The sequence below is a fragment of the Haliaeetus albicilla genome, chromosome 16, assembly GCF_947461875.1.
Source record: "Haliaeetus albicilla chromosome 16, bHalAlb1.1, whole genome shotgun sequence".
In the NCBI taxonomy this organism is placed as follows: domain Eukaryota; kingdom Metazoa; phylum Chordata; class Aves; order Accipitriformes; family Accipitridae; genus Haliaeetus; species Haliaeetus albicilla.
In genome coordinates, this window is record NC_091498.1 from 13,974,702 (window position 1) to 13,999,139 (window position 24,438).

At 39.9% G+C, this 24,438-nt stretch overlaps 1 protein-coding gene across 1 annotated transcript in view; it reads left to right on the forward strand.

Annotated features, from left to right (window-relative positions):
- Positions 1-429: 429 nt before the first annotated feature.
- LOC104321585 (mucin-5B) overlaps positions 430-24,438 on the forward strand; it is a 44,488-nt gene continuing 20,479 nt past the window's right edge. The window contains exons 1-20 of the mRNA XM_069803581.1: positions 430-511; positions 2,176-2,431; positions 3,908-4,022; positions 5,377-5,464; positions 7,444-7,577; positions 7,987-8,212; positions 8,982-9,107; positions 9,849-9,966; positions 11,231-11,369; positions 11,967-12,068; positions 13,118-13,187; positions 13,442-13,579; positions 14,257-14,421; positions 15,269-15,363; positions 16,888-17,014; positions 20,079-20,331; positions 21,314-21,366; positions 21,753-21,853; positions 22,150-22,301; positions 24,139-24,277. Coding sequence (XP_069659682.1) covers positions 430-511; positions 2,176-2,431; positions 3,908-4,022; positions 5,377-5,464; positions 7,444-7,577; positions 7,987-8,212; positions 8,982-9,107; positions 9,849-9,966; positions 11,231-11,369; positions 11,967-12,068; positions 13,118-13,187; positions 13,442-13,579; positions 14,257-14,421; positions 15,269-15,363; positions 16,888-17,014; positions 20,079-20,331; positions 21,314-21,366; positions 21,753-21,853; positions 22,150-22,301; positions 24,139-24,277 — 2,679 coding nt within the window. The remainder of the gene's footprint in view (positions 512-2,175; positions 2,432-3,907; positions 4,023-5,376; positions 5,465-7,443; positions 7,578-7,986; positions 8,213-8,981; positions 9,108-9,848; positions 9,967-11,230; positions 11,370-11,966; positions 12,069-13,117; positions 13,188-13,441; positions 13,580-14,256; positions 14,422-15,268; positions 15,364-16,887; positions 17,015-20,078; positions 20,332-21,313; positions 21,367-21,752; positions 21,854-22,149; positions 22,302-24,138; positions 24,278-24,438) is intronic.

Consider the following 24,438-nt stretch of genomic DNA (forward strand, 5'->3'; position numbering starts at 1 on the left):
CATCAAGCTAGCAGAGGCAACAAACAGTTTTTCTCTACCTGGGGGACTGTGGTGATGTGCAAGCAAGAGAAAAGTTCTGAAAGAGAGCAATGATTGCTTGTTACTAATCAGATGTTACAAAAATAAAAACTATTGTTGCCAAAGAAAAAGCAACACTGTAGGGGTGGGGGGTGGGAGGACCTATAGGACAGCTCTCTGTCTCCGCATAAAGCAAGAGAGAATTTGATACCTGTCTTGTCTGAAAGACAGGAGGTTGCTGGCTGCTAAACATGAACCACTGAAAGAAAATTGAATGAAGCTCCACCTTTCAGGGACCCTGCCATCAGTGTTTTGTTCTCATGCCAAATTCCTGGGCTATAAAAATCTGCCTATAAGCCAAGGAAAAAACACTCCCCTGGAAGGATTTTCAAGTTACTGCTTCATGGCAAGATGGAAATAAAAAAGCGGAGGTCATTTTGGATCTTCTGCCTAATTTGGAGTTGTTGCAAGGGCAAAGAACCAGTTCAGATAGGTAAGAAAAAAATCTAATTCTCAGATTATTTGCTCACATATTGCTCTCCATAGGTGACAAATAGACTTTTCAAATGAAAATGTGTAACATATTCATGTAAGAGCTGTAGGCACACCAGATACTGTTTAACTGTACATTTTCACCCTTAATGTCAATCATTTAAGTATTTTACATTTTTTTCTTTCACTACTAGGTAGCTTATCAACTGTTTCATGTCCTAAGTGACTCATCTTAAAGAGGAGACTCCTGAATGCAGTTTACATCATAAAAAAGTGGTGACACCCTTTTCAACACAGTTCACATATGTTCTTTATAGAAGAAGTATGTTACCATAATGCCTGCTAGGCTTGATAGACAAGTATGAAATACCGCATTAAGAGTAATCACATTTTTTGTGGTCTGCTGCACTGTTACCTCCTGGTTTGGTTTTGAATGTCGTACACTTTTCCCAGTTGATTAATACACAAACAATTAATGTCACAGTTATTGCTGTCTTAGTAATTCCAGCAACTCCACTTCCAAGAATAGCCAAACTTTCTCATTTCCCCTCATTATTACGTAGAAAAGTGCTAAATTAGCCTACTCTACTTTAGCGCTGCAAACACCTATGGCAGATTACAGTCCCTTTAAAAAGCTGTTTCTGTAAGCACTTCTTGGCACTTGAGTTTGTGTTGCACATTTCTGACATCAAGATCTGAATTTTTCAGTGTTCCCCTGCTAGTTCTTAGCTAGGAATATTTAATAATATTTTAGAGTTCACTGAATACATTAATGACTGCTTTTGATTTGATCTGTGATGGATGTTGATTTTCTTAAACATGCTACATAAACAACACAAAGAAATTTGCCTCTTTTCATTTCCCATTCTTTCAGGTGGGCCTAGAAGAAATGCTAAAAACATTTTGTAGCAAGCATATCTTATTTAATTCAAGGTGATTCCTATTGGCTTTCTGCAGCTCGGTGGTATGAAAACTACTTTCTGAAGTGATGTCTTATATGCACTTAAAGTATGTATCAATACCTTCAATGGAGATACAACTCAGAGGTCCAAGACATGAGTTTTGGTTGAGATGAAAAACAAGTAGCTCTGAGCTGACTGCTGAAGCTGGTGGCAGCCTCAATTGCTGAGATCAGTGGCTGCCATTTTGCTGAAGAGTCATGCTACCTGTGGTATCTCCTGGAAGGGACTCAATTCAAGGCTTTGGACCAAAGTCTTGCCTGGGTTAAGAAGCAGGATTTCAAAAGTAGAAATGAGATTTAGGCAGCCAAGATGGGATTTCCCTCACTTCACTTTAGATATCTACAGTGTAAATGCTGAGGGGTGCCATCTACATTGGCACCCCTCAGCAACCTTTATAGACAATGGAAAGAATCATGCAGTCCTGGAGCATCTTCTTCCTAAGTAGGTATGTAAGGTAGGGAAGCTGAACCTCTTCTGCTTCTCACTGTTAACTTCAAAGGAGCCTGGGCTTACAATGGAGGTATCTCTGGCATGGACTTCAAAAGTTTAGTGAGACGAAACTGCTTCCCACAAGCTAGTATCTTTCAGGGTTAACATTTTTGCCTGTGAAAATCTCTCCTTTTAATGTTTTCAACAACAAAAAAAGCAAAGTACCTCATGTGGGGTGAATATCTAAGCTCCCCTCCTATGATTCCTTCTTTAGTCCAGGTCTCTACTGTCAGTAGGAGTGAATGTGCCACCTGGGGCAATTTCCACTTTCATACATTTGACCATGTTAAGTTCACCTTTCCTGGAACCTGTACATATGTCTTCGCTTCACACTGCAATGACAGCTACCAGGACTTTAACATCCAAATCAGGCGCAGTGACAAGAATAGCTTCCTGATCTACTTCACTGTCACCATTGATGGAGTTATCTTGGAGGTGAAGGAGACAGGCATCACAGTGAACGGGAACAAGTGAGTAAAGACCGTACTGTTGTTTTCTTGTGCAGCAGTTTTATTGCTATATATTAGCAACAGGTGGCCTGTCTAGAAAGTGGTCCTATTCTGAAGAGGTGCAAATGACTATGTATGATATGTTCATAGCACTCTGAACTGGGTATTGTGAAGAGTCCAGCCCATAGTGGTGGAGGAGGCAAGATGCATATAAACTACATCTCCCAGGGATCAACACCAACATGTTAAGCAAAAGGCTATGTGTATGTTATAAAAACAGACATTGCTTTGATTTGGGAGGGAGAAGTGGAGGGAAGGAGTTAAAATCAACACTTTATTTACAGAAGGTTTTCATTTTGTAGAAACTTTGAATTTTTTCCTCAAAACATTGTTTCTGTGGTACTAACCCTACCATTGTATGTTGCTGTTCAGGACCAGATGGTCCTTTTAGAAAAAGTTTTCTGTTGCCAGATGATAGATTAGTCTAGAAAATAGCACTGCTTTGCAGATCACAGCTTACCTTGGGATCTACGTACACAAAAGACGTAAGTTTCAGAAGTCAAAATACACACCTTTAATTCCAATCTGAAATGAACAAGAAAGCAAACTGCAAACAGAAGGGTAAAAATACTCCGTAAGTAAAGTCATATGCAACAGTAGCTGAAAGTTGGGCACAATGACATTGTGATGTGATCATACCTGTCCTTAAAAAGGGCAGCCCTCATGAGAAGTGCAATGACCTGCTCCCAGCATATAGATATGAAGGGCTAAGGCAAGCTTTGACTCTGGGAAAAACCCTCACAATCTTGTTGGAGAGAAAATTGCAAGCATATAGGCTGTATTCTCTTGTCAACCTTCTAGAAATAACCAAATGTAGAATAGCATCACTCAGTTGTAATTATAGTAGCAAAGCCCAGTATCTTCTAAATCAAAAGGGCAAGAAATCTCCTATCCTTTAGCCATTTTCTGATTTTCTAAGTTTTTCAGGGAAAATGAATGGTAATTGTCTTGGTGAGATGAAAAAGCAATGTAGGTCTGAGTCATGTCAGTACATGAGTAACAGAACAGAACTTTTTTCACAGCTCTGTGAATCCCAAATGTCACGGAAAGCCTGGAGGGATGATGAGAACCTACAGTACCCTCATGCGGAGGCCCATTTTCCCAGTATTGTGGTCTTGCTCCTTATAACATTTTGGGCTAGGTACTCAGGATATGTAAACAAGCTGAGCTGCATTGGTATCACTTGAGTGACTAATGTAGTATTGACATACTCATGACCAAAATACATTGTGTTATGTGTTAAGGTTGGTAAAAGGTCACAGTGGACAAGGTGATTATACCTAAATTTAATGCATTGTGTGGATGAAGGCTGACCTTGAAAAGAATGTCCCCATGGGTTATTTAGCTCCTTTTGACTGTAGTTTTTCTTCCTATATCTCTGAGAGGATTTCATCACTTTTTTCCAATGCAATCTGTTTTGTTCCCTCCAATTTCCAGGATCTACATGCCCTTCAGCTTGAAAAGCATCCTGATTGAGGACACCTGTACTTACTTCCAAGTCACTTCCAAGCTGGGCCTGACACTCAAGTGGAACTGGGCTGACACGCTCCTAGTATGAACAGCCAGTTAGTTGTTTTTCTCTTAGTGAACCTCATCAATGGCAAAAAGCAGAGCTGGATGCAGGCACTGTGTTGGTATAAGAGATTGTGAGGGGGAGGTATCGCTGTATCCATAAGCTGATAGGGACATACCAAACTAGGTAATAGTTTCATGTGGTAGGGACATAGAGTCACAATGCTCAGGCATTCCAAACTCATTTTATGTGACAAAAGGTGCCACTGTTAACCCTGGAGATAGCAACTCTGTAGTTATTTGCTTCCTCCATGGGGCACTGGCAGCAGAACAGCTAGTGCTTACAGTTCTGACTTGTTAGTTAACCCTCTGTCTCCATGCACGTCTTGTGTGGGAAACTAATCTGTGTGTCCAGTTCAGACCTTGGCCTCTCTCATTCCAAAGCCTTGCTATGCGGGAGTTCCCCTCTATACATCCACCCCCAAATATCCTCTTTTGAAACAGTCTATTTACACTTTTGGGTGTGAACACTTACCCTCCACAATCAGCACTGAGATTAAATAAATGAAAGTTGTATGTCATGTTTTGCAGTTCAGAGAGACAGAGAGAGGGTAGAAGGTGAATAGAGAGAAAAAAAATCAGGAAGCAATCAAGTGGTATTCAAATTCTGATTTAATGAAGTATTTACGTTCCCCCTTCCCCTGTACTGAAGTATTACAGGCACCACCTGTAGCGTGGACACAGTTTTAGGGTGACACACCTGTAGGAAAAGCACTGCTTTTTTTTTTGTGGACCTGAGTGATGCCAGTACTACCCTCCAAGCATGTAGGAGTGATTAGGTGCAATAGTTTTATCTAGCAAGGCAATAATGTGCTAACCTGGCTCTTCATTGCCCCCAAGTATAGGCAGAACAAGTTATGCTGGACAGACCCACCCCTAGAAATGCTATGAAGTTTTCCATTTAGACTATGGACTAGAAAAAGCCTTAGATATGGCTAAAAGATGACCAGAAGCTGCTTTTTGCAGCATCCAGCATCAAAGCACTGTTATCTGACCTGCTCAGAGTGGAGCTGTGGTACCTTGCAAGAGCTACCACATGTCTATATACCAGTGTCTCTATACTGGGAGACACTGGTCCAAGGATTACTCCAGCATTCGGCATGCTTCAGTTAGCTCTTCAGTAGGTGGCAATGACAATTGCTAGAAGATTATCTTCCCGTTTAAATTCAACCTGTCTGCAGGTAAGTTTTATGGCAGGTTTGTAATGGAAAAGCAGACTGCTGCAAATTGTTAATGAGCATTTCTGCTACTGTGCTTTTCTGTTGTGAATCACTTTGTAACATGTGCTGCTGATGTGGGGAAAAGCCTTTAAACTCTTTCCTTTTGTTTTGTAGCTGGACCTGGAAGAAACATATAAAGAGAAAATATGTGGTCTATGTGGAAACTATGATGGCAGTGAGAAGAATGATTTGGTTTTGGATGGTAGGCCATGAATACACAATACTCCACATAGAACAGAACTGTTAAAATGTGACACCAAACTTGGTATCTGTTTTCTCTAAGCAGTGTTTCAGATTTCCTGACAGACACTCTGAAATACACAAACTTTTCTGTATACAGGAGATGTATCTTAAGAGGTTCTGGGATGATTTGGGTTCCTCTGCTGTCTGCAAACTTGCAAGAGTCTCAGCCCTTTTTGACCCAAATTAATTGCCTGGCTATCATGCAGAAACATTGCCTAGCTTTCCACTGATAGTAGTAAACTTTAAGGAACTTGTAGTCTCAAATGAGGCATGAACGCATTTTCTGTCCTTCCATTTTCATCATTTTACAATTGGGTATCAAGTGTGATCATTTTTGCCTTTGTAATGAAATGAAAGCATCATCACTGAGCCAGAGAGATTTCACTGAGCATCTTTGCAGAAAACACGGTGCTATCCATAGATACCTTCAGATATTGCACTGAACTGGAAATTGTCCAACAGAGCAAACAGTTGAAGCTACAATTCTGCATCAGGTTGTAAGAGCAGAAAGAAACCTGCATCCTGGGATATTAGCTGCAGGACTGAAGCCAAAGTTATAACATCATCCCTTCAAGTAATATTTGGGATTCTTAAGTCACCAGAAAAATATTGTCATCTATCTCACTTATTCAGAAAGAATCCTGAGATGCAATTAAAAATACCGCTTGTAGTGATAGATTTGGGGTTCATTTTCATATTTCATATTAAGCTTTTTGGATGCATCTTAGTCATGTTTCTGCCCTTTACAAGCTCAATAGGTAAAAACTAAAGGTGGCTCACATTTTTCTGAAGAAACAGTTTGGTACTGAGAAGCATTGCTCTAAGAAAAATAGGCTCTTCTTTTATGCCTTTGGTTCCACAGATAACAGGTTACCACACCCAGGGACCAGGTGGCCTCCCATGTCCCTCCTTTCTGCTCTGAACATATCCTTCTCCCTGGGCTGAGCAGGCAGCAGTCTGCCTGCCCAGGCTAAGATCCACTGCACATAAAGGTCCAAAATTTCTTCTCACTTTCAGACTCTTTTCACTTGAGGAAAACAATTATCAGGAAATAAAACGCCATTTTTGCATGGGGTAGCTCTTCTTGAAACTTTATATTCTTTAATGTCAATTGAGATCCTTGGCAAATCACATGGCTCAAAGAGCTTGGGGCTTTAGAATGGCCTTTGTTTCCAGAAAAGTTAGTGGTAAAGCACCTGAAACCAACATTTTTTGGAAGCCATTCTCTCAGGCCTGCACTTAGTTAAGGGACTGAGCCAGTATAGGATCATGGACCTGGTCAGAAATCTGTCTATTAAACCTTTTCTTAAAAAAAAAAGAATTTAAAAAAATCAAAGAAGAGCAATTTATGCATACTTTCCATAAAAATATATAAATTTCAAACAGTCAGAAAGATTTCTCACATCCAGGATCAAGTTTCTGGTAATGCTTTGGAAAAATGCACCCCTCTGGCTAGTGTAATGGTTACATACATGTATTGTGTGCCTGTCTTCCTCCTGTTCCCTCTTCCCATCTTCTCTAGCCTATAAAAAGTCATAGATTTCCAGATGATTAGAAACATATGAACCTAAGATGGTACTTTAGGTTGTGATAGTAGAAGGCAAACTAAAACAAAACTCTGTAAGATAAAATACACCCATAATGAACAGAAGTCTTTGGAAGTGATGAGGTGCAATAAGAAAGGTCAAGAGTCTCATGCAATTAAAAATGCCCAGGCTGACAGCAAGCCTTTATACAAATGTGCCATATTCCCCGCTCTATCTCAACAGAAGTTGTATCAGGCTGTCATCCTCTATAATATGGATGCTACGGTTAAATTTGGGCATTTGGTGAAGAGCAGACTGCCTTAGATCCCAAAGATTAAGTGCATCTTTATAGTCCATTAGCTGATCTAAAGAATTGCAGGCAGTTACTCAGATGTGTCTGGGGATTTTGCAGGGTATAAAATGCATCCAAGGCAGTTTGGGAACTTCCACAAAGTAGAGGACCCATCAGAAAAGTGTGCTGATGTGCGTCCAGATGACCACACTGGAAGACATCCTAGAAGGAACGATGATAGATGCAGTAAATATGTAAGTATGTGTGGCCAAGAAATATAAACCTTCCTGAACTACGGCCCTGGAGAAACTGTGTTGAAACAAGTGTTAATTACAGAACATGGACTGAACTGAACTCTTCAGGAGTCTACCCATGAATCTGAGCAAAATGTTGATTTTATAGCTGAAAGAATATCCTATTACAGGGTTAAAGAAATAGATAGTGAGAAAATGCACAATTAAGTGACAGTTTCCAATCCAAGAAAAAGAACATCATGACAGAAAGTTAGACTGCATAATCTCCTTAGGTCCCTTCCAACCTGAATTACCTTGTGACCCTGGAATTGTGTCATCAAAAATTGGGATGCACATCCATAAAAGTGAAAGTTGGTAAAATGTCAAGTATTGCTTTTCTTTTCCTTCTTTTCTTTTTTTTTTTTTACAGAAAAAAAGATGCAAGAAACTTATGTCCCGTTTTGGAAACTGCCCCAGAGTGGTTGCATTTGATGACTATGTAGAGACCTGCACTGAGGATATGTGCCACTGTGCAGTTAATTCTTCCCACTCTGATTTGGTTTCCAGCTGCATATGCAGCACTTTAAACCAGTACTCTCGAGACTGTGTCCTCAGGAAGGGAGACCCTGGGGAATGGAGAACCAAAGAACTTTGCTGTAAGTAACTACTGCTCTGGAGTTTCTTTCAGGTTAGACATATATGCATGTATTCTGATCCCAGCAGAGCAAAGCTAGGAGCTCTCTTAACTACTGTGAATCAATCTGTGGAAGTACTTTGACAGAAACATTGTTAATGGAAAAGCTCCTTAAATTAGAACTATATCTCAATATTGTCCCCCCTCTTCCTTTTGGCTAAGTTTTCTCCAGTTCTTTTTTGAATTTTACCACACACAGTTAACTCAAATAGTGTTTTAAGTGCTGACATCTAGTCAGAAGAAGTCACTGAGAAGTCTAATGTGTTCGTCCTTAGCTTATCCTGTGTTTTCATACTCAGTAGTCGCAGCTACTGAGCAGGAAATCAGTGTAAAACCAGGGGGAAGGCTACAGGTAGTTCTCCCAAACTGCTGATGTGGATTGGGATAGAAAATTAATGCCAGAATGACTGATGCTTCAGGCAAACATAAACTATTATGACTTCATAAATTATTCCAGTGTCCTTTGCTTGTATCATGACTTCAGCCAACCGTGAGCTAGTAAAATAATGTGAAATAACTCATATTTCCCAGCAGTACTGTTTTCTCCAAAGCTGAAGTAAAAGTGACCATAAAAAGTTCCCTTAGAGTTTAAGCAAACATGACACATCTAAATAGAAAGTTTTGCAAACAAGATATGGGGGAAAGGAGGAAGGAGTTGGGTAGCGATACAGTGATCTGAGAGCTCTTAAAAATACATCATTAACACACCACATTTTCATTTGGTCGTGCAGATCAGGAATGCCCAAACAACATGGAGTACATGGAATGTGGAAACTCCTGTGCTGACACATGCGCTGACCCAGAAAGGAGCAAGATTTGTAAAGCCCCATGTACGGATGGCTGTTTCTGTCCTCCTGGTAAGGCAGTTCACATCTTCCAATGGGTCACACATACCAAGGAACAAAGAGGGAGGTTGTTCCCTTTCAGTTAGTGGCAGGGTTTTTTTTCATTAACATTTTACACTAAAAGCAATGAATAAACTGTTTCTTTTAGCATAATTTAACAACTTCTCAGAAGAACCAGTTCTCTAAAGTTCCTGACACTGGAGGAGGGGAGGGAAAGATTTCTAAGGACTAGACAGAAAAAAATGGTACAGGTGTGGAAAGAGGAGAGGTGTTCTTTAGAGAGTAAGAATGCAGGTGAAGATGTCTGCTGAGGTGCCTCCCTGTTATGAGGCTAGATCTTGCTGTAGCTTAAGTCACGTGTAATATAAATGCATTGCCAGATATATGCATTTGTTAAGTTTGCACATGAAGTAGAGGCTAAGATGAGGGTCTGATTTCTGTTAGATTCACTATTAGGAAAGGATGGAAACTAGCTCACATCCTTGCAATCTGGCACTTGATAATTGGGCTCACAGTGACAAAATCCAGTAGCATGCAGAAATATTCTTTGGGTTTTGCATTGCTTTCATTTGAGCTCTAGTAAGAGCTCAAATTAACACCTGAAAGGGCCTGGTGCGGTGTTTTCCTTAAGACATATCCCATTCATTTACAGAAATGTTGAATGAGCCAGAGTTTTTTCCTTACTCTAATCTTCCTTGAAGGTGTTTCCCAGACTCACCAAAGGAATATTAACTAGCCAATGTGTCTGAACAGGAACTATCCTTGACGACCTCGGTGGCAAAAAATGCATCCCCAGAGACAGCTGCCCCTGTATGTTTCAAGGCAAAGTCTACTCATCTGGAGGGATGTACTCCACTCCCTGCCAAAACTGGTACTGTTGTGAACTTGATTGCACTAACAAGGCAGAGGCATTTATCTCAGAGTGCTGATGAGTTGCATTCTGTTCTTTTGTCCTTTTTTTTTTCCTATTCCTAACATTTGTCTTAAATAATAATGCAAAATCTGGGTCTGAATTTCAACAGTACAGGAAAACTTAGATGTAGTCCTCAACCTCACATAGTTACCACCCTCACTTGGAACTGCCAGCAAAAACTGAGCTCAATATTTAAGAATGCAGGAAAATGAGACTCTTCACTGGTTAGTTAGAGGCATTGGCCACTAAAGTGAGGCAAGGAGTCATACCATGTTAATGAGTTACATTTCCAGTCACCTCTAGATCTACAAAAGGCTGTTTCAAGGCCTGGATCTCAAAAGTTCTGATCCTTGAGAATGATTTGATTTAGAAAAAACCTGTAGCTTGAACCCGTCTCTACTCTGCACTAGTGAAAGGTGATAAGACCTCAGGTATATTATTCTCAAAACAGTTTTATTTCTTACCCTGATTATCACCTAGTGAATGAACAGTCATATGTGTTATTTGAGCTCCTGTGACACAGCATCATTTCTTGACCATAGGCCTAACTTCTACTATAGGGAGGAACGAAATATGCTGTCATGCATGGTGGGGTAGGTCAGATGTTCTGAAAACCCCTTTGGATGGAATATTTCCTGCATTTTGAGGAAATACTCCTCAAACCTGCAATTCTGAGCAACTGAACTTGATGGGCTCTGGGTCTTTCCCATCTAGCCACATTCTCACTCAGTCCTCACAAAGCCTGAGCTGATGTGGCCTGGCTGTTCCCCTCTTGTGTGCACAGCTCTAAGAATTGTAACTGCTCATTATCTCACGTCCTCCACAATTAGTTGCTGAAATGTTGCATCAGCAACTTGCTGAACAGTTGCATCAGTAGCACAAAATGTTGCAAGATCCTGCTTGAAGAGGTTCTTTCTTTAAAAAGTCAAGTAAACAATTTAGGCCCTGAAAAACATTTCTTGCTTGACCAACTCAGTGTCTCTCTGAAGGAGTTAGTTTGAAGCCCAATGCAGTTAACTCTCTCATTGAGCAGCATTGAACCTTCACATTGTAAGGGCCTAATACAGAGTCTTCCTCCCACAGGGATTTAACAAGCAGCTGGATAACAAGCTAAAAAAACAAAGAGCATGTAGTCTGTGCAGATTCAGATATGGATATTATCTCACCATTGCTCCTTTAAAGCTATGTTTATTCTAACTACTCCTTTTCGGGTTTTGTACAGTACTTGCAAAGGAGGCCACTGGAGCTGTATCTCTCTGCCCTGTTCTGGCAGTTGCAGTATAGATGGAGGATTCCATATAACAACATTCGATAACAAGAGATTCAATTTTCACGGCAACTGCCATTATGTCTTAGCTAAGGTATGAACAATCTCCCTTTTCACTCCTAAATCTCTTGAGTAGTGTGAGGGATTAAGCTGTGCTGGAGCTATATATGACTTAATTTAATTAAATGGCACCAATCCACCAAAGCACTTCAACACATGATCAGACTTAAACCCCATAAATTTTCCCATTTGCAATGGATTGCAAGTCAATTGCGTGATGCTTAGCATCAAAGTTTTGCAGCTTCAAATTAGTTTTACATCTTTTTTTTTAATGAATTAATTTTCTTAGTCAATGTATTAGTGTTGATTTGAAAGCTGAAGCTTTCTTCACATATGACTGTCAAAAGGAAGTGGATGAGCAAAAACTCCTGCAAAAAGATTGAATTCCACATGACTGTCTGCAAATACACAATTCACACAGGTTGATAGCAAGGAAACAGAGTGTAGAGGAAAGGCAGTGAACATTATTGATTTTGACAATGAAATAAAGCAGTTTACAGTTAGAGATTAAAAGCCCTAGTTCTTTCATTATTCCGTTTTAGCCTTTCAGAGACACCTTTTTTCTCTTCTAGCTCACTTCCTGTAACATGCTAACAATGTCTGCAAATCCCTTTTTTTCACGTCTTTTCAGAATACTGATGACACATTTGTGGTGATTGGAGAGATCATCCAGTGTGGGACATCAAAGACAATGACTTGCTTAAAGAATGTATTAGTCACACTAGGAAGAACTGTAAGTAACTTGCTTTAATTAGTGACACATAATATGTCACTTTTATTTAGGTTCAAAGATGGGATTTCTCTAACACTGTGGACTCATTTTGGTCTGTTGCAGTCCTGAGACTGTAAGATTAATACCAGCAGATGATGCAGTGCGTGTGTTTATTGATTTTTGTTCTATGAGAGTGATTTCCTTTCCAGTTCTTTTGGATTCTGGCTTTTCCATTTTCAGTAGAGGGAGACAGCTAAAACTTATCCTTGTCATCTTTCCCTCTCTTTTTCATGACTTCAAACTTTTTCACTTGTTTCTTTTTGAAAGATTGAGATTCCTACAAGAAAAGATCCCCTTCTTTTTACAATTGTTCTGAGTTCTGAGGTTTTTCCTAATGAAATGAGTGAAGTAGCAGAATTTTCCAAATGAAGGCCAGAGGCTTCTCCTGCTGAAGATTATGCCATAATTCAAACTGAATTCAGTGGACGCTGAATTAGGTCTGGTATTTATGCACTCCTGAAGTTATACAGTTTCATTCTGTCCACCTGGTATTTAACTGGTGCAGTCCTAAACTTTTTAGAGGAACCAACACCGTAACCTCCTTCTATAGTCTATAAAGGAAGATGGGGATCTCCAAAGGACAAGTCAGCCCAGCTAAGGTATGAGGTGTTCTTCTGGAGGGGCCTGTCTCCCTCCATTGACTACTGAGGGAGTTTGAGTCAGATAGCTCTTGTTTTGGGTATGTTACATTTCCAATGAGATGGATCCAAACCTACACGTAACATCTCACATGTAGTTCTCAAAAACATAACTAACCTCTTAGGTATGTGAGAGCACTCAATCAAAGCTGTTGCTTACAGAGAGGGTTTTTCATTTTTTATTATGGCCTAGAGGTTTGCTCTATGTTACTCTATGGCATCAAGACACTGAGTTACATTGACTGCAGAGGGGATGATGTTTTGAAGATGCTACTTCTTAGTGCTTAATGAAGCTTGTCAGGTTGCTGTTGTCTGTCTCACGTCATATGCATTCACTACTGTGGGCTTTTTCTTTTTCCTTTTTCTGTGCAGACTATAAAAATATGTTCCTGTGGAAATATCTACATGAACAATTTCATTGTGAAGCTGCCAATAAGCAAAGGTAAATGTCCTTCTTCACATCTTCCCCAGACTAGCCTACTTCTATTTACAGAGGGATTCCTGCTCTTTTCTCTGAAAATAACATAATCCTGCTCATTGTTAGGTCATTTGACTTAGGTGGAAACTAGGTCTGGGACTCCCTGGGAATTCCTGTGTTACACTGGATGCACTGGTAAATGGAAGTTCCTGTTTACTCAGCTTCATAAAGATTTGCAGGTGCATGCACCTTTTTTTTTTTCTTTTTTTCCTCTTTAGATGGCATCACCATCTTCAGACCGTCTACATTTTTCATCAAAATCTTGAGCTCAACTGGAGTACAGATTCGAGTGCAAATAAAACCTGTAATGCAGCTCTCCATAACAGTTGATCATTCTTATCAGAATCGCACATCTGGTAGGACGTAAAATGCTTTTTCAGTTTGATCGTAAACTGAGTTACAGCTGCTTGTCTATCACTTTAAATGAACAAATTATTTGATTTTATATTGACTTTGGTATGTTAGAAGCCCTGGTTAAATCTATAGCCTTCCTGAAACAAAGCATTAGCTGAACCCTTCAATTTGCTGAAGAAAATTAGATAATCTCTGTGATGTTTCGTGTGTGCAGGTCTTTCAGACTTTATCTGTAAAAGCAGGCCTTCATCAGAGACTTGTGAGATGCAGACTATGATGTTCTTCGTTTTGCCACCAACCTCCTGTTACATCATTTAAGCTTTTTGTATTCCTGTTTCCTATCTGTGTAATGGGATTACATCCTGTCCCTCTGACCCATTTCGTTTTGCTTTTGTGATTTCCTTTGCTTATAAGCCTTTGGGGAAGGCACTACTCTGTTGGCCAGTGTTTAATGAAGCACATTTAAGCAGCTTCTAATCTCAGTGCTATCACTAAGTGCTACTGTAATGCAGAAAAATAATAATTACACTCTAAAGACAGGGTCCTGTCTGATTTGTGGGAACATCAGGAAGTCTCTGAAGGAAAATGGGCTTCTGTCAGGCAAGGTCCATTATAGAGCTAAGAGTGTTCATCTAGAAGTAGTGACGTCTTCTTTTCTTTTGCCCCCCCCCCCCCCCAGGTCTTTGTGGCAATTTCAATAACATCCAGACTGATGACTTCAGAACAGTCACTGGAGCTGTGGAAGATTCAGCTTCTGCTTTTGGTAACTCATGGAAAACTAGAGCTGGCTGTTTTGATGTTGAGGACAACTTTGAAGATCCTTGTTCAAACAGCATGGATAAAGGTAGCAGGCTTTCCATGCCTGGTTTATCAGTGCTAAATAATTTTCACATGATGGATAACCAAAAAAAGATTTAGAAATTTCATAAACATCAAAAGCCACTGCATTTGAAGCTATTACTAGAGAGAACACACTGGGTTTTGCAGATCTTTAAGGTGACAGCTTTGCTTATAAAACAAAAACACTGCACTGCTAGAGAAAGCCAACACCTTCGTCACTGATGACTGGAAAAGCACACACAGCATCAATGAGAACAATTTAGGTTTAAGGCAGAACATAGTTGGTTGTCAATATTTGGGCAAGATCTTAATCCAATCTACAGCTGTGCTGAAGACAAAAGGAGTAAGTTATCAACAGTACTGACTTCTTCAGCAAGCATTGTACTGTACTAGATGCCCTGTCTGGTTTCTCACTTTGACTAGGTTTAGATATATATAGGATTCAGACTGTACTCTCCTAGATATTGCCACATGTAATTAAAGCTGCAGGTCATAGCCACAGCTCACTGATTATTACATGCTTGATGTTATTGCTTGACTATGAGGAATTATCTGACTGTAAAGAATTAGGAAAGTTTGATGGAAAATGGGGAGTTTTTGCAGATGTTCTCCAAATCCAGACCCTGAAATAATGTTAGTATTTGGAAGGTGAAACCTTTCTTTTAGGGGGATGGCTGGTCACCCATCCAACTAAGCTTATCACCTTGATATGTTAATGTCCCGTATTTCCTTCTGGCTTTATCTGAACACTTCAAGACATTCTAGTTTTGTGTGATACCTGATAAGAATATTGATTCATATAGTAATGTGGTTCAAGTGACTATGGACAATGATTTTTTTTCCCACGTCAGAAAAATTCGCCCAGCATTGGTGTGCTCTTCTGTCTAACACAAGCAGTGTGTTTGCTGCCTGCCATTCTGTTGTAGAACCTTCTGTGTACATCAAGGTAAGGCACTGGTCTAAATGGGTGGTTTAATCTAGTCCAGAGACTGATCTGCCATGAAGGTAGTCTGGCCTAGGGGAGTGAAACAGGTTACAGTAATGCCTGTTTGCAAAGAAGTTCACTGATGCTGATGAGAAAAATAACAACATGAGAGTTTAAGCAAGATACAATTGGACTTTTTTGGCTGCAGCCCTGAAAATATTAAGTGACTGCCATCACTGACAGTTCTGTTGCATGATCCAGAAGCAAAATAAGAAAATATGGGTTTGCTGTTCTTGAAAACTGTTCACTCTCTGAAAAGCCAAATCAGTGTTTCTGTGTGGGATTGAACTGAGAGTTTTCTCGGCCCCATGGATTCCCTCTGACTTGGTTTAAAATTCACATCTAGGGGGAGAATATATACTATATTTACAACATTTATATCCCATTTATTACTGTGGAATCATGTTAGTCTCCTTATATTTAGAATGCAAGAAGTTGCCCATAAGTACTCTTGGTGTACAGATCTATAATGCTGTTGAGGAAGTTGGCTGAGCTAGGGAGTTACTGCATTTATGTGAATAGTAAAGAAGTTTCTGCAAAAATGCAGAAAATCCATGTAGGGGGTATGTGTGATACAACTTACTGAGAAAATACCTGAGCCTGAAATTTTGTCTAAAATTTAATGTCTTCAGATCCTTTTAAAAATATGGTTCATGTTTTGCCTCTCCCAACTTTCCCTCAGAAAATATATCTGCTTGAGAATTCAAGTTAACTATAAATGAAATAGGAATTTGCAATTTTCAATTAAGAAAAAGTAATAACCACTTTCTTATGCATATGTCTGTTACTCCTGCTGATCTCATCAGATTTTTAACCATGATTCATGGAAGCATTTTCCATGACATCAGTAATGGCAGGATAAGTCACCATCTATGCAGTATGACCCTGCTGCCCTTGAGTGACTGGCTGTATCTGGGTTCTTCTGTCCAGCCAACCAATTAAAAGAACTTTAGATTTAAATCCCTTTTATGCTTACCTAACTAGTTCTTTAGATGTCATTACATATGATTTCCTATTAAACCATCTTCTGTTGTGCACCTGTCATTTAATTGGGGGTATCTTACCTACACACTAGATAGGTACACAAGTGCCAGTCATCGCTGTGCAATATTTTCAGTTCTGTATATTGTCAGATTACATATTTTGACATGTCCTAGATTGTGCATCCTCATGGGAAGCTGGTATGGATATTTCTTAGGGCTTTAATGAAGTACAGGTGCCCTATCATTCTTATTATTCATCTATTAATGAGTGTTAGATGCAACATCATTGCAGTTACTTGACTGTAATTGATTTCCTATTTCTCAGGTTTGCATAGTATTTCATTAGCATACATTTTCTCTTAGAGATACTACAAATAAGTTTCATTGGTAATAATACTTTTTCAAAAACATATTGGTTGACTACTTTTTGAATTGCTATATGTTTCCCTGTTTCTTCTGTGAGCTGGGCATAATAATACCCATGTCCTTTTCTGTCCCCTAGAAATGTATGTATGACACCTGTAATGCTGAGAAGAGTGAAGTTGCACTGTGTAGTGTGCTCTCTACTTATTCCAGAGACTGCGCTGCAGCAGGCATGTCCCTGAAGGGCTGGAGGCAGGGCATCTGCGGTATGCATCCCAAAATACCTTGGGCAGGGATATGGGGGAACAGCTTCAGGAGAGCCCAGCCTGCGGCAGTCTGTATCCTTTGCGCTTAGTCATCAAGTTAGTGGGTCTTTCAAAAAGAGAATAAGCATGTATTCTATAAAAAAATTCTGCCTGCCAAAATCAGTTCATGTCCACTTCATGCTCTTATGATGCACATTCCTTGTGTAAAATATTAGGTAAATTCAGTACTCAGAGAAGCAAAAGAGTATAAGGTGTATTAATCAAATCACAACAAGGCATTGCAATTAGGTTAGTTTTGACCACATGGGCCTCCCCATGTATTTTAATTCTGATATCTTTTTTGCAGTTCATCTCAGCCCTCTTGTCTCACACGTTGCCCTTACAAATGGTATCACTCACATTAACTGCATTTTTCCACGTTACAGTAAAGTAGTAATGGTTTTTAATAAATACATATTGGTGATATCTGAGAATGTGGAAGTGTTTAAAGGCATTTTCAGCTCAGGACTATCTAACAAATGAACAAAAGTTTCTTGGACATACACATTGTCACTAAATCCTGGGTTCGGAGTCCACATGTGTATATATTTTTCTTTAGCACTGCCACAATTTATTATGAGGTGGTATCAGAGCTGAGAATAAAACTCACAAGTCCCAGCTTCTGAATTTTACTTCAACATTTCCATTTTTCCACTGATGATCAGATAGTTCAAGTAAGATTTGCATATAACAACACAAAAATTCTTGACTAATAACACATCTGAACAGGAAACATAACAACAATTATTTTTATGCAGCTTTGATGCACCTATGATCTATTTAATTGCCTGACTTAGAGGTTAGCTGGGATATTTAATAGAAACAAACAACGTAACCAATATGGTGCTTTGCTGAGGACATTTAAGATTGCAGTAAGAACAATTTAACAAACCTGTGCTGAAAAAATTCCAAGGGAAGACAGTGTAGTCCACAGCAAATTATCCTAGAATCATGCAGACTTATGTACTAGACACAGTCTCTGTTTATTGAAAGCTTTGTTATTGACATAGAATTGCTGACATTTTTTTATGCCAAAGCGAGACTTGTTTGCAGCATGGGTTAGACTGAAATCTGTGGACAGTAGGCAATATTGACTCAGTGCACTAACCCTGGGGAAAAAATGCTAATGGCTTAATCAACACAATCATTTTAGGCCTTATTTAAGAAGAAATAATCTTTTGGGAACATACCCGTGATAAGATTGAAGGTTGCACTATTCATGAGTGAAAAAATAAATGGGCCAGAACAATCATTCTTAGTGGTCTGTCCCATTGCGGGGGTTGGAAAGGCCCTTTCAGCTCCTGCAGCTGTGTCTAGCTGTGCCAGGCTGCAGGCAGCATCTAGGTTATATCCTAAAGGGATGTCTACATAACAGTCAGTAGAGCATATGAAGTCAGTAAATCCTACTAGCTAACTGTTGGCTGTGCGTGTATGTGACACAATCTTTAGTGGAAGCATGAACCATTACTTGGGTTACTGGTTACCCAGAAGACCGTTGGGGTTAGTAGCCTCTGCTAAGTCATGGTACTGTTTTTCTAGTGCTCCTTGTGCAAGCTAGCTTGAAGCTATCTTTGGTATGCTCATGTTATCTGCACTCATGCCATCAGTCGTGAGGTATGTAATCTAAGATTACAAATCTGTGACCATGAGTACTATAATCAAATAACCTTTTTCTTACCTGATCTCGCTTTGCCAAAATTGATCTTTTTCCTCTATGAAAAATTGAAGGGAGAAAATAAACACATTATTTTATTGCATTAATAGCTAATAATCGAGACACTCATTCAGGTAAATCTGATGTAAACTCATGTTCAACATCTTTCTTATTTGGCCTATTTTGATTTATGAATACCACTTGCTGCATCTTCATAGTATGCCTATAACATAGGAGAATATGGCCTGCTCAATTTATACACGGGATATCGTGTCTGCTCCAGCTAAGACCAGGAAACCAACTGGTTTTTGTTGGTGGAGGTGGTGGTTTTGAATGTGTACGCAAACCTAGCACACTAGCTAATCTAAGAAAGTGTACTGTGGTCATGGACTGGAAAACCATACAGACCTTTGTTTAAGCATGGAACCTAGCGCTGATATGGTGATAACATTGCTGCAAAGTTGATTAGCACAATTGCCCATGAACAGCTACCCTGTAACTTCTAGTACATCTGTGTGTATCTGAAAAAACAGCTGTGGGGTTAAATCTGTGGATGTGAGTTAGAAAGAGGTCCAAGATGACTAGATCCCCAGTTCTCATTGAATTTCAGAGGAATCTGGATGCCAGGCTTTCTTGAAAACCACAACCTTAATGCAGGTGATATTTCCTGACAAAATTTGATGTCTTTCCTATGGATCACTACTGCAGATTTTATGGCAGAGTTTTGAAGGTGTTGTTTCTTGGTAGGCTGTGAAAATTAACCAGCATTTCACTGTCTTACAGGGTCAGTTGAGCTCTTTCTTTAGATTTTGGTATTTAACTTTTGGTCCACCCAGTGATCTTAAAACCTGTTGTTTCTCATTTCCCCAGAGGATGACAACAAGAGTTTTCCTCAAGACATCTATGAGAATTCAAACACACTTTCTTTGATAGCATCAGATGATTGGCAGATTTCCTTGGCACTGCCCACTTAATGTCAAAATTTACCCCTTACAAAATATACTCATTTCTTAAATTATTTCCAGCCAAAGAAATCATTAGTAAAGGACAGAAAATTAATTTTTAATGACAAGGACAAGTCAGAAGTTATTGGTTTCAGTTCTTGGAATAAGATAGAAATGTAAATTGTAAAAAGTACAAAATTATACCGATTCCCTTATTCATTCAAGATATACCCTGCTGAGTATTTCAGTATTCAGTGTCACGTAGTTTAGGCTATGTGAGCAGAATTCCCCTAGACCACTGGGGGACAAGGTCTTCTAGTTTGAAAAAAGCACATTTATGGCTACCAACACGCAGAAAGCTGCATCAACAGCATGAACGATGATTGCACAGAGAAGGCCATACATCCATTTTATTTCTCTTGCAAAGATCCCTCTGAGGAGTGTCCTGAGACTATGGTTTATAACTATAGCGTGAAGTACTGTAACCAGTCTTGCCGCTCGCTGGATGAACCTGATCCGCTGTGTAAAGTTCAGATTGCTCCTATGGAGGGCTGTGGTTGCCCTGAAGGGACCTACCTCAATGACGAGGAGGAATGTGTAACTCCAGATGACTGTCCCTGCTACTACAAAGGCAAGATTGTTCAACCTGGCAACTCCTTCCAAGAGGACAAACTGATGTGGTAAGATGCTCTGATGATGCAAAGGCTGCATACCTAGGGGATGTCAGGGCTCATTAGAATAATGACAAATTTCTCCTAGATTGTACCAAAGCAAATATTCCCCTGGCAGGAAGTGCAGCCACAGCAAAGGTTAAGATCCTATATTCCTGCTAGCAAACAAGAATCTGAAAACATGTTAAGCAGAGTAAAGTTTGCAATCTGTTTCTCTGCAAAGTTCATTGTTGTGTAAAAAATACCCATATACAGTGGGAGCAAGTTTTCTAAAAGACAGGGGCCTTAGGGGAGTTTCTGGCTTTGAAATGAAAAAGCAAAGCAAACACCACCCTCCGACACACCATCCTGCAGACTATTTAAAAAATAAAAATGGTCCGGGAAAAAAACTCAAATCTCAGTTTTTAAACTGAGTTTTTTAAAAAGAGAGACAGAGAGAGAGAAATTTGGGGGTAAATGCTAAAAATGACATAATTAATTTGCATCTGCAGTAAAAAACAATCATCATTTTCTCATTTTCAACCAGTTCAGGGCAGCAATGCAAACAAATTCCAGGGGAAGGCTGTTTTATTCAAACAATTTATTTGTGCATTTAGATGTCTACATGTTTTTTCTCTCTCTTCCAACTCCCATATTTTTTTCTGAGGATTCTAGACTACTTTGTAAACACAGATCCATTTAGTAATGTAAGAAGTCTCTTATTTAAGAAAGTATGAGTGTCATCTCACGGAGATGCTTAGGAAAAACTTGATTTAGAGAAAACACACAGTAAACCAGTGGCAGATGAAGGAAGAGTATTTAAGAGCTGGGTGTCTTAATCTTCCTTCTGGGGATGGTAATTCATGTCTGTGAACCTAATAACTGTACCAAATATTCATTTTGATAGGAATTTGTTATTTGTGTGACTCGCGAAGTTTTGCAGTGCCTTTCTCTCTAGTGAGAAAGAAATGTGCAAAGAACTGATATGTTTCATTTTGTGGAATCTCTTTAGCAAATGCATTCAAGGAAGATTAGACTGCATTGGAGAAACTGTCCTGGTAAAAGGTGAGATTTTGTTAAATAACGGCATTATGGTGTCAGCTAGTATTTATAAGGTTTTTCTGTGTTATCTATCGCTTCCTGTAACATTTTAGTATTCTGCACATTTTTGCCTTCTCCCTGAAATGGGCTGGTTATTGATAATAGTTGTCTTTGTAAAAATGTCACCAGACTTGCTGAATTCTTTAAAAGATGAAGAAATTTCCTAAAGCGTAGAAGTTATCTGCCTCCTTCTCCCCACACTGTTGGTGGGCAGAAGCAAAAGCTAATAGAACTGTAAATGAGAGACACATGCTGCCCTCTGAAATGTTCCACCCTGTTTTACAATTGCTGGTGGCATCCTTACTGTTTTCACTAAATTACCTTCCTAAAATGTTTTCTTCCTCCTATAGATTGCCCAGCTCCTATGTATTACTTCAACTGCAGCTCTGCAGGTCCTGGTGCGATTGGATCAGAGTGTCAGAAAAGTTGTAAGACACAGGATATGCACTGTGTAAGGACTTCACTTCCTAGCAGGAGCATGGGACAACATGATTAAGCATGTATGATTGTCCTTAACAAACGCTGACGGTAACATGTTACGCTATTCACGGACCAACTACTTTACTGATAACACAGCAGCTATAGCTACCCATGTAGCTGTGTTACTTGTAGTTTGATTGTCACTAACAGTTATAGGATTTTTTTAAAAAATCCAAAAGTTTGGCATCCAGAGCTAGCACTGCTGCTGGTTCCCTGTACTTTCTGGGCATTAACGAGTTGCCTTGTGTTGTATCTTTATATACGCAGTATGTCACAGAATGCGTTTCTGGCTGCATGTGTCCCGATGGGCTGGTATTGGATGGCAGCGGAGGATGTATTCCCAAAGATCAATGCCCATGTGTCCATGGAGGACACTTCTATAAACCTGGGGAAACCATCAAAGTGGACTGCAACACATGGTATGTTATTGCAGAGAGCCTTGTTTTATAACAAAGGCTGTTAAAATTGTCAGTGCATAGAGGCCCGTGGGGCAGGATGTATTTTGAAGCCTTCCTCTTCATCATTAGAGCCATCATTAGAGCCATTCTAGTAAAAATACAAGGGGAAACATTTCCTCTCTGCAACATGCTGCATGAGCCTGCACTTGGGGAGAACTAGTACCAAGACCTTCTGTCAAACAATTTCCATCCTTTTCTGCAAACTGCTTCCACACCAGCTTTGAAGTACCAGCCTCATCCAGGTTGGTCTGTGGCTGGACATTCTACAAAGGGGAATTGACTCTGTGTCTGTTGGGCACAGCTGAACCCCAGAAAAGGATTGAATTGCAATGATCTTCCAGTGACTTGCAGTGCTTCCAGGTGCGTGGTCCTCAAAGAAGATAAATTAATGCTTTAGTTGCTCCAATTGCTGGTATAACTCTGCCATAGACTTCACTGTTATTACTCATCAAGGTGAGTAAAATGCTTTGAATCCTTACCCATTATTTAGTGAGGATGAAACTCTATAGTCCTCCCAAGAGGATGCACAGAAAATAAGAGCCAGAAACACTTTGGTCTGATCATCACTGATACAAGCAATCAAGTTTAACATGTGAAGCCAAACCCTGATAAGCAGTTGTTGGTATCACAGAGGCCATTAAGAGGTTTTGTTGCAGTGAGGGCTTTGTTTTCTTATGAGAACAGGACACATAGGGGGAAAAAAAATTGTAGTCTTTGTGTCAAGTGTATAACAACTAAAATTTTCTGTCTGTGGTTACTGAACTGGAGGTGAAGTTTGTAAAGGTGTGGTGGGTTGACCTTGGCTGGAAGCCAGGTGCCCACCAAGCTGCTCTGTCACTCCCCTTCTCATCAAGACAGGGCGGGGGAGAAAATAAGATGGGAAAAAACTCATGGGTCAAGATAAAGGCAGTTTAATAAAGCAAAAGCAAAGGCCGCACACAGAGGCAAAGGAAAACAAAAGAATTATTCTCTGCTTTCCATCAGCAGGTGATGTTCAGCCACTTCCCAGGAAGTAGGGCTTCAGTAAGCATAGTGGTTGCTCTGGAAGACAAATGTTGTGATAACGAATGTCCCCACTCCTCCTCCTTTCTCTTAGCTTTTGTTGCTGAGCAGACATGATATAGTATGGAATATCCCTTTGGTCAGTTTGGGTCAGCTGTCCTGGCTGTGTCCCCTCCCAAGATCTTGCCCACCCCAGCCTACTGGTGAGGGGGGAATGTTGGGAGAGACAGCCTTGGTGCTGTGCGAGCACTGCTCAGCAGTAGCCAAAACACTGGCATGTTATCAACATCTTTCTAGCTACCAGTACAGAGCACAGCACTATGAGAGCTGCTGTTGGGAAAATTAACTCCATCTCAGCCCAATACACAAGTGAAGACAGGGATAATAATTGGTTCACAACACTGTAGTCGGGAACAGAACCGACCACATAGCACCTCACAGATTAATATTCAGAAATGGTTAAATATTCAGTTCTTCACCTTGAATTTACCTCCTAAATCCCCACTGCCTGTTCCCAGGACTTAATGATTTGAAAGATCTTTGAATGAAAAAAATAAAATAAGAATAGACAAAGTTCAAATATGTCTTGGTAGTAAACATGAACTTTCTGATTAGTAGGCCATTTCATGGCATGGTCTCAGAAGAGTTGAGAAGGTAAGTCTGGAAGAGTGAGAGATGATTGCTTTCTTTGAAGTACTGCAAAAGACAAACATTTTAATTACTCTGCCCCTGTTTGGGGTTAAGGAAAAACCACACTTCGTACCAAGTTTGTGATTCTTTGCATTTCGCCTCCCAGCACCTGTAACAGAAGGCAGTGGAACTGCACAGACAATCCCTGCAAGGGAACCTGCACTGTGTATGGAAACGGGCATTACATGAGCTTTGATGGGGAGAAGTTTGATTTCCTGGGAGACTGTGACTATATCCTAGCTCAGGTATCAATTTTTTTCACTTTCCTATCCATATGCTTTTCACAGCTTACACTGTAGGGTTCAGTCTGAGTAATTAAAGAGCTATCCCATGCAAAGTAGTCGACACCGATAAGCCGAGCCTACCCCTTCCTCTTGTTCCTAGAGCAGATAGAGTGAGATTTTCC